Source organism: Pararge aegeria, chromosome 4 (genome assembly GCF_905163445.1).
Source record: "Pararge aegeria chromosome 4, ilParAegt1.1, whole genome shotgun sequence".
Lineage (NCBI taxonomy): Eukaryota > Metazoa > Arthropoda > Insecta > Lepidoptera > Nymphalidae > Pararge > Pararge aegeria.
The window spans coordinates 9,522,672-9,536,010 of record NC_053183.1 but is presented as its reverse complement, the minus strand read 5'-3'; the positions used below and the strand labels follow the sequence as shown (position 1 = coordinate 9,536,010).

At 33.5% G+C, this 13,339-nt stretch overlaps 1 protein-coding gene across 1 annotated transcript; it reads left to right on the top strand.

The window, feature by feature from the left end:
• Nucleotides 1-435: 435 nt before the first annotated feature.
• LOC120623238 (rab-like protein 6) lies at nt 436-12,461 on the top strand. The gene is made up of 11 exons (XM_039889156.1): nt 436-677; nt 957-1,111; nt 1,584-1,771; nt 2,022-2,168; nt 2,603-2,777; nt 3,319-3,474; nt 4,708-4,856; nt 5,675-5,827; nt 9,095-9,381; nt 10,019-10,059; nt 10,638-12,461. The coding sequence occupies exons 1-11, from the start codon at nt 566-568 to the stop codon at nt 10,827-10,829; spliced, it is 1,755 nt and encodes a 584-aa protein (XP_039745090.1). The 5' UTR covers nt 436-565; the 3' UTR covers nt 10,830-12,461.
• The last annotated feature ends 878 nt before the right edge of the window (nt 12,462-13,339 follow it).

Genomic DNA, 13,339 nt, shown 5'->3' with positions numbered 1-13,339 from the left:
CAGTGATTAAATTCATAATGTCTCACATCTGCCTTGGATGTCCCACGACGGTAAATTTTTTGTTAATTTAAACTTTTAACACGCTAATCTCCTAAACTGTACAAGTTGGACCCAAGAATCTTCAAGAAACCCAACATTCTTCTAAAAAGTTTTATAACATAGGCTATTTAAAATCACACAACAACCGATCTTTCTAAATAATCCAATATTTTTACGGGTTTTTGTAACGGGTTTTTATGTTTGCAATAACTGTATACTTTTTGATATTTAATAATTTACTGTGTTCGATTCTATAATTCATCGATTTTCCATCTCTAGCGACAACTACTATAAACAATTGGGGTAATGGTTGTACGGTGATATTCCTTTGCCTAAAGAAATAGGTAAAGAAAAAAAAAAAAAGTCATTTATAGTAGTTATTTGACTTATTGAAACTTGAAAGTTGAATGAAGTGTTTTGATTTTTTCTGATTGTTTAAAACTACTTGAAGGTGTCGTGTTTTAAGTTTAATTCATTTCGCTTTTCGGTGTCACCCGGTTTGTTATTAAAAATTAAATTATAAAATATGTTCTCTGCATTGAAGAAATTAACGAGAAGTGGCGATGATCGATGCACAGCTCCGATGCCAATGTCGTCTTCCTTGCAGAAAAAGTTTTCTAGAGGCGTACATTTTAATAGTAAATAACTCTTGCCTACTTTAAATACAAACGTTCTCTGTAAAAAAAATATAGTATTTTTTTCTTGGATTGGAATTATTAAAATATAAATATACTTTTAAAAATTTTACAATGTAAACAATCTTAAACATTTATATGTATGTTTTATAAATATAAGAAGAGGTTTAACTTTTAAAGTTTTTATTGGTTTTTAATATTTTAAATTACTTTTTACTTAATAAGACAAGTAGGAAGTCTGATACCTGATAGAAGAAATCTGATACCTTGTTTTCTTTTTAGTGAAAATTTTGATCAAAGGCGACAGAAATGTTGGTAAGTCATGTCTCCTACAGCGTTTACAAGGAGGAGCATTTACTGAAGAGTATGTGCCTACTGAACAAATACAAGTTGCACCAATACATTGGGCATATAAAAACACAGATTTCATTGTAAAGGTAAGATTAAGTTACAAGATATTCAAGTTTTGTAAATAATCCTTCATACTACAAATCAATGATAAGCTTAGAAGACAGGCAGATTATTTCCATTTTATTATTATTACTATTCATCATTTTTAATATCATTATGTTGTAATCTTGGCTAAGCTCTTTTTCCCAGGGGAAGGACAAAAGTTTCCCACAACTTTACAACTGATGCACAAGTGGAAAACAATATACAATTAATACATGTGTAATAATGAATAGGGTTAAAATTCCTTTTTTCTATTGTCCCTATTATATGCCTTTTCCCTTGGATATAGTTTTTGTCTCCAACCTTGCAAGAAGACTTCCCTATCCTTTATTAGTCAATACTTCATTAAAATTTGCTCAGTACTTTATTACTTGCTGAGCTGACTTTACTTAGAGGAAATGTTGCTTCAAACTTAATTTATCCTTAAAATTTATATTAGGTTATCACTTATTATAGGTAGAAGTATGGGAAGTAGTAGATAAAGGTCGCACAAAGAAGAAGCCACCACTTGGCTTAAAACTTGAGAACCAGTCAGCACCAGTACCTGAAGAGGAATATGATACTCCAGTGTTAGATGCAACATTTTTAGATGTGTATAAAAATGCCACAGGTGTTATTTTGATGCTGGATATAACCAAGCCGTGGTAGGTCCTTTGTTCTTGATTTTGAATGGTCTTATATTTTATATTAGTCTATTTCAACTTTTCAAATACTATATGGATCCATCCCCCCAAACAAATCCTGTACCTCCTATAAGTCAATGCATTGGTGGCTTCTGTGCTACAGATATTAATAAGCCACCTTTTGTTACCTGTAGCTGTATCAGGTGTTTTTTTTTATGAAATTTATTACATTATTAATTATTTGTAAGTTTGTATATTATTATCTTTCTAGGACTTTTGAATACGTAGTCAAAGAGTTGAGTCGCATCCCCGCTGATCTACCTGTGGTGATTCTTGGCAATCATTGTGACATGCAACACCATAGACAAGTGCACCCTCATCATATTGAACAGGCCTTATACCATGCGAAAACTTCGAGGTATAAATGTTCTTTTAATCAGTCAAATCCTGCAATGTGAAATCTCATGTAATTTTTGCCTTATTTGTACTTGAGGCAGTGCAATGTGAGAGAAACACTAACAAAGATTATAATAGCTACTGATTCCCCGCTGTACAGTTTCACAGAAAGTTGCAGTATTAGAAATAACTTTCATCCTCTATAGTACACAATGTACCCCAAGCAAACGCATCGCGCCGCCAGCCAGCCTTTTTACTTTGCTTTTTGTTTGCTATGCTTTGCTTCGTTTCTCCTCTAGTCATAGCATGATGTTAAAGATCCTATAACCTTTCTTAGTTTAGCAAAGAAAAAACAAACTCTTCGGCTTTATCGTCAAATTTATAACCAATACTGAAATTGTTTTAATTGCTAGCTAGATAGCCTATTATATGCCATTATCAATTTTCATATTCAAGAACGGCACCTATCCGGTACGCAGAATCATCAATGAGAAATGGTTTTGGTTTGAGATTACTGCATAAGTTTCTCAGTATTCCATTCCTAAGGCTACAAAAAAGCAGTTTGTTGGAACAACTGCAAAGAAATCAAAAGGATATGGAGGACATAGAAAATGAACTTGATGATTTTCAGGTAAAAATATCATTCCATTTATCTAAAAATACCAATATCACTTGAAGCCATGTTTCGAGCAGGTATATTGACAAAGTATAGTGACATTTGTAACTTATAAATAATACTATGAGAATTGCAAATATGGCTGAAAAGTCCTTCCTATATCTGTTAAAAAATTTAATAAGAAAGATTTTACTGCTAGGAAACAATGCTAATTTATTTAAATTATCTGTGTTACCTAACAGTAAAATCAATTGCTTTTTTCACACTATGTCCTGCAGGTTCTTAACTTGGATAAAACTTGACATTGTGACTAATCTGTGTAAAGCCAGAAGGAAACAATATGGATTAAAGATTAATTGGACTATGGTGCCAATTCTGTTGTACACAAATATCTAAATTGACAGCTCTAAAAGTACGAAGTGCCATTCTTTACACTATGTTCTGTGTAGAAAGTGACGTCACATTTAGATCTGCCAATTTAGTTTAGTTTCGAGAATTGTGGAAGTAAAAAAGAGAACGAAAGACGACGAGTGAAACTGTATTTATATGTTGGCAGAATTCCGAGGAATCTCACTACAACCTGTTCGTCGATCGCTTGGCGAACAAGCGGCGTCAGAGCGCGGACCAGGAGCCGCGGGTCATTAACGAACGCTCGCCAAGCATCGTTCTAGGCGCTGGCAAGCCTATCATACCACCTAATGTGAATCCACTTGTAAGTACAGAAGTTGCACTCCTTTAATCTCTACAAATACCGCCTATAAAAGTTGCGTGCATTCTATATTACATCTTACGATCACCCAGATTAGATCGCAATTTCAATGTGTACGGAATTTGTCTAAACGTACGTTCGAGCTTTATGGTTGTACTTTGGGTACGCCTCGGAGATTTGGGATAACTGATCTACATATTCTACTGAACCAAACGGGAACTTTCTACCATCAAACTGCGAGGCATCGAGGATCTAAGCAGTTGATATCCCATTGACTCGTACATAGGTTTGCCTCCTTTCCTTTCTAATATGTAGCCATCCGTTCCCGTCTTCGCTACTTATAATATGGGATATTGTTTCTTATATATTGCTGTTGGGATAGTGGCGCCTAGCGACGACCTTGATCGGTTTACGTCATGCTATTTTTTTCTAGAATCTTTTATGCGCCCTTCTGTTACTTTCTATGCGGTTTTACCGTAAAATAAATTTTGTTTTATGGAAGTAAAAGAAGCAGCGATCAGAAGCGGTTATAGCCTAGTGTTTCAGTGGAATTGTGCTTCATTTTCTGGATCGAGTTTGATCCCTAGCACCTCTTAACTTTCGAAGATGTGTGCGTTTTAAGCAATAAAATGTCAGTTTCTGTTACGGGGGAGGAAAACACCTTGAGGAAACATGCATGCCTAAGTGTCCTTCTCTCTTCTTTAATGTTCTCAAAGGCACGTGAAGTTCCGATAAGGGCGAAACCCTTCTTATTCTGAGAAGAGCCCCATGCCATGTAGTGCGCCGGGAATCTATTGGTAATGATTATGATGAAAATAATCAGCCCCCTTAGCTTACTAAGGAAACTATTACCTTTTTAAGAATGTATATAAATGAAATATTAGACGATATAATGGAAATAAATGGGTTTAGTTAAAGGTGCAGATTTTCAAATCAAAATACATATATATACGGTTACGTTTTGAACTGATAATAATTGTACGTTAAACTGATAATAAATTACAGATCAGAAAAGTTTTAAAGACTTCTTTTTACTGATTCGACAGTAGCTAATTAATGGTAGTAGGAAAGACAAGAGCAACGTTTAAACAGTACAAACTCTTGTGGCTAGATTATTAGACATTTCTAAGCCACTTTCTTTTTGTTTATCAAACTCAGATTTGGGTTAGGTCGATGTTATTAAGGCTTAAGTAGGAATATACAATAAATCAACACGTGTAAATTTTTATTGTACAGTTAGCGCAGTCTCTGCACCCTGTTGTCGCCAAACCCCAAGAGTTTGAGCAATCTCAAGTGAAACAGACTCAATATGTGAGCTCTGATTTGATGAAGACCAAGCCGCCAGTCAGTATGGAGATGACACCTTCGAAACTGCCACAAGATAGGTAACTAACCTAAACAAATGAACCAATGTACTATAATGCTTCATGGACAAATTAAACCTTTCTATCGTACCCTACTCAGATCCATACAAAATCTAGCAGAAAAGGCGTCCTGGCGTTGTATTTACCTAAAGACTTATTTTTTATGTTTTTGAGTATAATTTGAGGGAATTTGATGTCTTTCCATATCTAAAAATAGCCTGAGGAATTATGATACTTTCCGTCCTTTCAACTAACAAAACTCAAGAAGATTGATTATTACGTTCGGGAGGAAAGAACGATAAACAAACAAATAACCTTTCGTATTTATAATATAACTTGCTGTAGTCCGCGTTTATTCGGTTTTTACAAATACAGTAAGAGTTTTTACTACTGCTAAACTGTACGCCAAAAATAAAGTCGATTGATTGCTTACTTAGGGCGTAAGGACAAACAAACTAACAAACACAATTTCCCATTTATTATAATATAATAATTATTAAAAGTATGGATGGTAAGAATTTATGACGGCCGATTGCAGCAACCGTGCTTTCTGAGCCCAGGGCCGTGGAATCGATTCCCGCAACTGGAAAATGTTTGTGTGACGAGCATAAATGTTTGTCAGTGTCTGGGTGTTTATATGTATATTCTAAGTATTTATGTATATTATTCATAAACATATTCATCAGTCGTCTTAGTACCCATAACACAAGCTACGCTGACTTTGGGGCTAGATGGCGGAGTGTGTATTGTCGTAGTATATTTATTTATTATTTATTATATAACTTCTAGATACTATGTGATGGAGAAACTAATATACTTACAAATATTTTATTTTCTAGCATACCAAGTACACCGTCTGGTAATAATGTGTCAGTATCAGGATCGTCAGGCGCCTTGGACGAGTTTTACGCAGGTACTCTGGATAGCAGCTTTTTGGAAGACCTAGGACCTATAACCAATACCAATCAGGAGATAAACTACGAGACAGATAGGTATAAAACTATGCAATTCTTTAAATTCTTCCTCAATGTTTTTACGGTTATAGGAATAGCAATATAATGTTAATTATTCAATGCTAGCTGCGCCGGTGGCTGCGCCTGCGCCGTAATATTTACCCGTACTGTTAATTTAATTTAATTTTATTTCTCGACCTCTAATGTTCTATCTCTCTACTAAGTAACGTTAAGATTGGTTCAGAGGTTAAGCGAAATAGTGGCAACATTGATTACGAAACAAATATTATTATGATTCCCCTAGGAACCCTTAAGTGTCCCGAAACAAAATGTATCCTATGTCCTTCTCCGGGATACGAGCTATGTGCCAAATTTCATTAAGATCGGTTCAGCGGTTCAGTGAAACATCCGTAAAAAATAAACAAACTAAGCAAGCTTTCACATTTATCATATTAGTGTGGATAAACCAAATAATGAAAATAATTGTGCACAAATCAATAGAGTATCTCTGTGTCCGTAAGGAGATTCCTGCTGTATACATTTTTCTATATGAAATAAATAAATTATTATTAGTATTTATTCATCATCAGCATCATATCAACCCATTGCCGGCCCACCCGGTACAGGTCACGGGTCTCCTCCCACAATGACCCAGTGCAAATAGGAGGACTCCACACACATTTGAGAACATTATGGAGAACACTCAGGCATGCAGGTTTCCTCACGATGTTTTCCTTCACTGTTGAATCAAGTGATATTTTAATAGCCTAAAACGCACATAACTTAGAAAAGTTTGAGTAAGCTAGTGGGAGAGTTAGAGGAGATGTAAATAATTAAATTATGTATATTATCTTATTTTATCGCTTTATTCTTCCTTTTTAGTAAAGATTTGAAGAAGAACCCAATCCTTTCATTATGTGGAAACACAATCCATAAAAAAATATATGATTTCAAAATTTTCAAAATTCATTTATTTCAAGTAGGCCTAATACAAGCACTTTTGAAACGTCAAGTCTGTCCGTGTGTAGTGACTACCACCGGTTCGGAAGGCAGATTCTACCGAGAAGAAGCCGGCAAGAAACTCAGCAGTTGCTCTTTTCCAACATCAAAAATTTACATTTTATATTTTTCTATCTTGTGAGAGATGAAAGCGGAGCCGGATGCTTCCAAGCAACCTTGTCATTAAGAAACTCATCAATTGTATAATAACCTCGCTGTAATAAATGTGTTTTAACACATTCTTTAAACTTATGTATTGGTAGGTCCAAAATTACCTTAGGAATCATATTATAAAAGCGTATACTCAATCCCACAAATGACTTCTGCACGTTTCGCAGACGATATGCAGATGTCACTAATTTATGACCATTTCTTCACGTGATTTAAGTTTATATATTGACCGTACAGCTCTTTTCTGCAATATGAATATAGTTTCAATATCAGCAGCTTTGCCCCATAATAAGATCCCGTAAGACATCACACTATGAAAGTACGCGAAGTAAACAAGTCTTGCTGTTTCTACGTCAGTAATCTGTCTAATTTTCCTGACGGCGTAGGCAGCCGAGCTTAGTTTACCTGCTAGTGTATCTATATGGGTACCCCAGTGAAGCTTACAATCCAAAGTCATGCCCAGAAAAACTGTGGAATCTTCCATTTTTAGTGATTCTCCATTTATTATTATATTTTTATTAACTTTCTTTACATTTGGTAAAATAAATTCCACACACTTAGTTTTTTTTGCATTTAAAAGTAATTTATTGACAGTAAACCAGTGCGACACATGCGACATAGCACGGCTTACATCGTCAGAGTTGTCTCTACCTCTATCAGTTTTAAAAATTAGAGATGTATCATCAGCAAACAGTACAATGTCACAGGTTTCACTGACATGGTGTGGTAGATCATTTATATACACCAAAAATAGAAAGGGACCCAAGATTGAACCCTGTGGGACACCCATTGACGTAGCCGACCCCTGCGACTTAATGTCTTTTATGCAAACCCTTTGGGTTCTGTCACTGAGATAAGAGGCAACCAAATTTAGTGCAACGTTTTTGATACCATAATGGGCTAGTTTAAGAAGCAAGGTTTTATGATCGACACAATCGAATGCTTTGGATAGATCACAAAAAACACCAATGGCATTCTGCGAACGTTCCCAGGCATCGTACACATGTTTTAAAAGTTTAGCACCTGCATCCGTGGTGCTACGACCTTTAGTAAAACCGTACTGCTCCGGATGTAGTAAGTTATTTACATTGAAGTGATTCAAAAGTTGATTAAATATAATTTTTTCAAAGACCTTACTAAGAGCTGGTAAGATTGAAATGGGTCTGTAATTGTTAATGTCGTTTTTATTGCCAGATTTACATAGAGGTATAAGTTTACTATGTTTCATTAAATTTGGAAAAGTACCTCTATCAACACATTCATTAAAAAGTATGGCTAAGTAAGGGGCAATAACGTCTATAATGTTAGATATTACCATTACAGACATACCCCATAAATCACCGGTTTTTTTCTGTTTCAACAACTTAAAATTCTTTATTATATCATATGCAGATATATGTTTAAAATTAAATAAAACGTTGCACTCATTAACGTTGTTCCTCAATAAACTCTGAGCTGCAGTAGGTGAAGAATTAAGTGAATCAGTCAACAAAATAGGAACACTCTGAAAAAAGTTTTCAAAGGTACTTGCAACCTCACTGTCAGCGGTAACTTTATTATCATTAATAATTAATTCAAAGTTTACGTTGCGAGATTTAGCTTTCCCAGTTTCATTATTAACAATTTTCCAGGTTGTTTGTACTTTGTTATCCGATTTTATGATTTGATCCTTAAAGTATAGCGACTTAGCATGAAAGCAAACGTTCTTAAACGTTTTAGAGTACATTTTTACGTGTTGTAGGAAAGCTGGAGTATGGTTATATTGTTTTTCACTATAGAGCTCATACAAATTATCTCTACTTTTGTATATGCCAATAGTTGCCCAATCGCTAAACTTTATTTTTTTATTGAAATCTATATGTTTGAAATTGAATATTTTGTTAAATTCATTTTCTATAATATTAAAGAGCGTACCATAAATGCTGTCAGGATGACCGTTCTTAAAGGCAAGGGCAGGAATTTTGGATGATATTTCACCTTTGAATCGCGTCAATTTGCTCTTAGTTATCGGCCTACACTTGACGATATGTTCATCTTTGTTTATATTATTCAAAACAGTAATTTGTTGGCCACAATGATCTGATCTTAAGTTGGTTATTATCGATTATTTAATACAAAAAAAAACTTTATTTATAGTGATGAGGAAACAACGTTGAATCCTAAAGTAATAGTAGATGAAGATGACCTTGAAGTAGACAATGGGCCACCTTTTAGACCTGCTGAGGTGGTAGGTGCAGAGGTTGCTACAGATCCAATTAAAGATGAAACACTGTCCAACATGTTTTCAATGCAAGCAACAATAAGTAAGGACCGAGAAGATAACAATGACAGTTTTTCTATACTCAGTAGAGATCAGAATGTCCACATGCATTCTGATTATCCAATTTGGGCCGGGGATTCTAGTGTTAGAAGATCTCCAGAAGGTAAGTTGAATATTTATTTTTAATGTTTAACTGTTAAACTATAAGTAGAAGTAGAGATTTTAGTGACAGAGTTCGTCTTGGGAAAGTACTACCGCGTTGATTGTTTCTGCTGTGTTCGGGTATGAAGCCTATGGTTGCTGGAGTAATTACGGGCAGATAAGGCTTCAGGTTTAAGCCTCGTGTCGATGGACACTATGCGGCATGTTGTAGGACGTATTCCTTGCATGCCCTTTGACGTGTTGCTCTTTTTATAGGCGATGGCTTTCTATGTACCATAAGATGGGCCGTCGTCTCATCCGTTAAACCAAATCTTATTTACGGCGGCTTATTTATTCTAATTGACGGCCGACTGGCGCAGTGTGCTGCGACCCTGCTTTCTGAGTCCTAGGCCTCGGGTACGATTCCCACAACTGGAAAATGTTTGTGTGATGAACATATGATTGTTTTTCAGTGTCTAGGTGTTTATCTGTATATTATAAGTATTTATGTGTATTATATTCTATAAAATATTCAACAGCTATCTTAGTACCCATAACACAAGCTACGCCTACTTTGGGGCTAGATGGCGATGTGTAGTAGTTTATTTATTATTTACTTATTTTCAAAATATTTTAATTAAATGGTTTTTTTACGATAGGTGGTGAAGATCCTGATAATGCTAAAGAACTCGATACAAAGGTAATTTATTAAACAATACGCGTGCATTTTGGGTTTTAATATACCAGGAACCAGGAATCCTTTACTTTTCTGGGATAAGACTGTATGTTATGGCCGTCCTCAAAATGCAAACTATGCACCAAGATATGTTTATATTGGCAAAAATTGCACCTAAATAAGTTCAGCTGTCAAGCCATGCATAAGTAAAAAATGCTATTTTTTTATAACCCCCGGGTAACTTACCAGCAGCGTTTCCGGAATATCTAATACTCTATAACTATTTCCAGGATGGAAGCTGCATGTGTGCCAAATGTTATCAAGATCAGTTTAGCTGTAACCTATGTTTTACCTATGTAACAAACAATCAAACAGGCGCAATTTCGAATCAGTGTGAATGATTTATGATTAATTTAGTCCAAAAAAGCTTAATTTCTATTTTTAATGAACTTTCAATTGAATAATTTGCAATAAATTAGACACGTTCCTTGAAGCCACGTAGACGTTTCGGAGTTTTTTAACAGATATATTAAAAATCGAAACAATTTGAAATATCTTTGAAATATCTTTGGAAAACTCAGGAATTATTTTGAATCCCATAGGTGGAAAAGAAACACAAAAAAAAGAAGTCCAAGGATAAAGACAAAGGTGATTACAGTGACAAATCAGATCGGACTGAGAAGAAGAGCAAACACAAAAAGTCCAAAAGTGAGAAGCGACCAAATCCCCAGAAAGATTTACTAGAACCTTCAGTTGTTACGGAATTTAATTATGAAGAATATGATAGTATTTAATTGAAGAATATTGAATTGCGATGGCATACAATGAAGAAACGCAAAACGTGTGAACGGATGTATATTGCCTTTTATGTGGTTACTCCTTTTATTGGATTAATAGTGTATTTAGTTTAAGTAATTATTATCCAAAATGTTAAGTTTATCTGAATTTTCGATGAAAAGTAAATTTTGCGCGTTTATCGACATTTTGGAAATACCTAGAATTCAGAGTAGCGGTATATGTATATTCGTTTTAATTAGGTAAGCTATATTTAAATTCCAATGAAAGCGTTTTATCAATCGCTTTTAATTGTCTGCATAAATTCTAAGTTACATAAAATAACTGTGATTTTTTTATTATTTACTTAATATTTTGAAAGTTCTCAGCAGACGTCGAATTTTTATATATTTGAGATTGAATGTCAGTTCATACTTTTAGTTGATTTATATCTAGTCATTGCAAAATAATTTCTTTATTCGTTTACTAGTTCGTGTGCTCACTAATTCTTGTATGTATAAATACCTATGTGTTGATCCTACAAAATGCTTGAGGAAACACAATTTTTTCAATCGAAGCTACTCTTATGAATTTCAGTTACTTACACTTTTAGGTCTAAATGTATCTAAACAATCAAAAGATGTTTTTTTTTATAAAATATTCATTTAAAAAATCACAGACTAGTATTTCTAAAAGTACAGATAACATTTATACGTATATTTCGACAATTATTTCGATTTAGTTAATCCTGAAGATTTATCTTAGAAGAATTTTCGATGAAAAGTAAATTTTGCGAGTAAATCGACATTTTGGAAATACCTAGAATTCAGAGTAGCGGTATATGTATATTCGTTTTAATTAGGTAAGCTATGTTTAAATTCCAATGAAAGCGTTATATTAATCGCATGAATTATTTCCATTTAGTTAATCCTAAAGATTTATCTTAGATTGTAACTTATCGTTAATAAAATCTAATTTTTTATGTGTCATAACTTTAGTTTCCGTCGCCCGGTGCAAAGAAATTTCTTACAGTAAATTTAAGGGACACCCAATGTATAAAGAAATATTATAAAGGATAGAGCCGTTCTTAAACGCGGGTGATAAGGCGCCTTGAGCGTATTCCTAATAGTAGCTGCTGACTTATTTTCCATCATACAGTTTTCTGAAGGGACCATGTGGCCTACTCTACGCTTCTTATATCTATTGACTTGATACGCGTTGCATTTCGGTTTGCGTGAACTAAAAGTATATTCTCACCCTCAAATGTATCGAATGCTATGGTCAAACTGATCAAGATTTTTGTAAGGGTCCAATTGGATTTGCTTGAATAAAGAATATCACCGTTTACATTTTTGTTCGCGGTAAGAATATCTTAGTCGCAAAGAGATATCTTAGCTCACGCGATTCATTAAAAAGATACGATTATACTTTGTCTAGCTATGAAAAATATTAAATTATATATAATAGCTAAAAAGAAATATCCGCAGTTGATTTTAATAAATCTTCATTACTAAGATCTGTTTGATGTGTCAGATGATGCAGAAGATTTAATAAATAGATAACACCTTATTTCGGAGTGGATAATTTCCAAGCTTGTAAGTAAATATAATGTTTATTGATGGATGGAAAAATATTTTATAACATAAGAGATATTTGAAATATTGACATGAAATTAAAATTTTAAAAAGCTTGTTATAATGTTATATATATTTTTTATTGTGGTTACGCTTGTTGTGAAAAAATACATTTTTACTGCATAATACGTTGTTTTTTATATCTATTCCTTTAACTTTTACAGGTAACGAAAAAAGAGAATAATAAAAACGTTTGCAAAACTTCATCATGTTGATCCTGGTATTTATATAAAAATCGACTTTGATAAAAAATTAACGGTTATTATAAAATAAAAAATAAAGTGTTAGTGCAAAAATTGAAATATTTTCTTTGTGCAGCCTTGAAAATTCATTTCCTAACTCCAGTTATTATAAATTTATATGTTGTCATTGTTACCACATTCCTATATCAATGATAAGGGATATATAAACTCTTGTTCAATTTCTACATGAGATAAAAATCTGAACAAACATACACACATAAATAGTCCTAGTTTTCTGGGGGTTTGAGCAGTCCGACGGTTAAAAGTATTTTTTAAATCATTCAATTGTAAATATTAGGGGTAAGCTGGCAATGATGGGTGATTATTCATTTCAACGAAAGATTTTTAATAAATAGATTACAATCTATTCAAAATGTAAATATACAACCACATCGATATTTTATTGGTTAGATTATAAAAATTGGACCACTTGTGTGTCCTCGCAGTAATGTAACAATATTACAAACAAAAATCTCTACATAACAGAACTTACAGATATTAGTCAACTTTATTTTATACATTCTATAGTACACGATTATTTAACATTAATATTTACCTAATATTATATTTTATACATTTATGTATATTATAATATTCTCCGATTTGTAATAAGTTAATAAAACTATAAAATATCTTCTTCGTAAAAGTATAGGC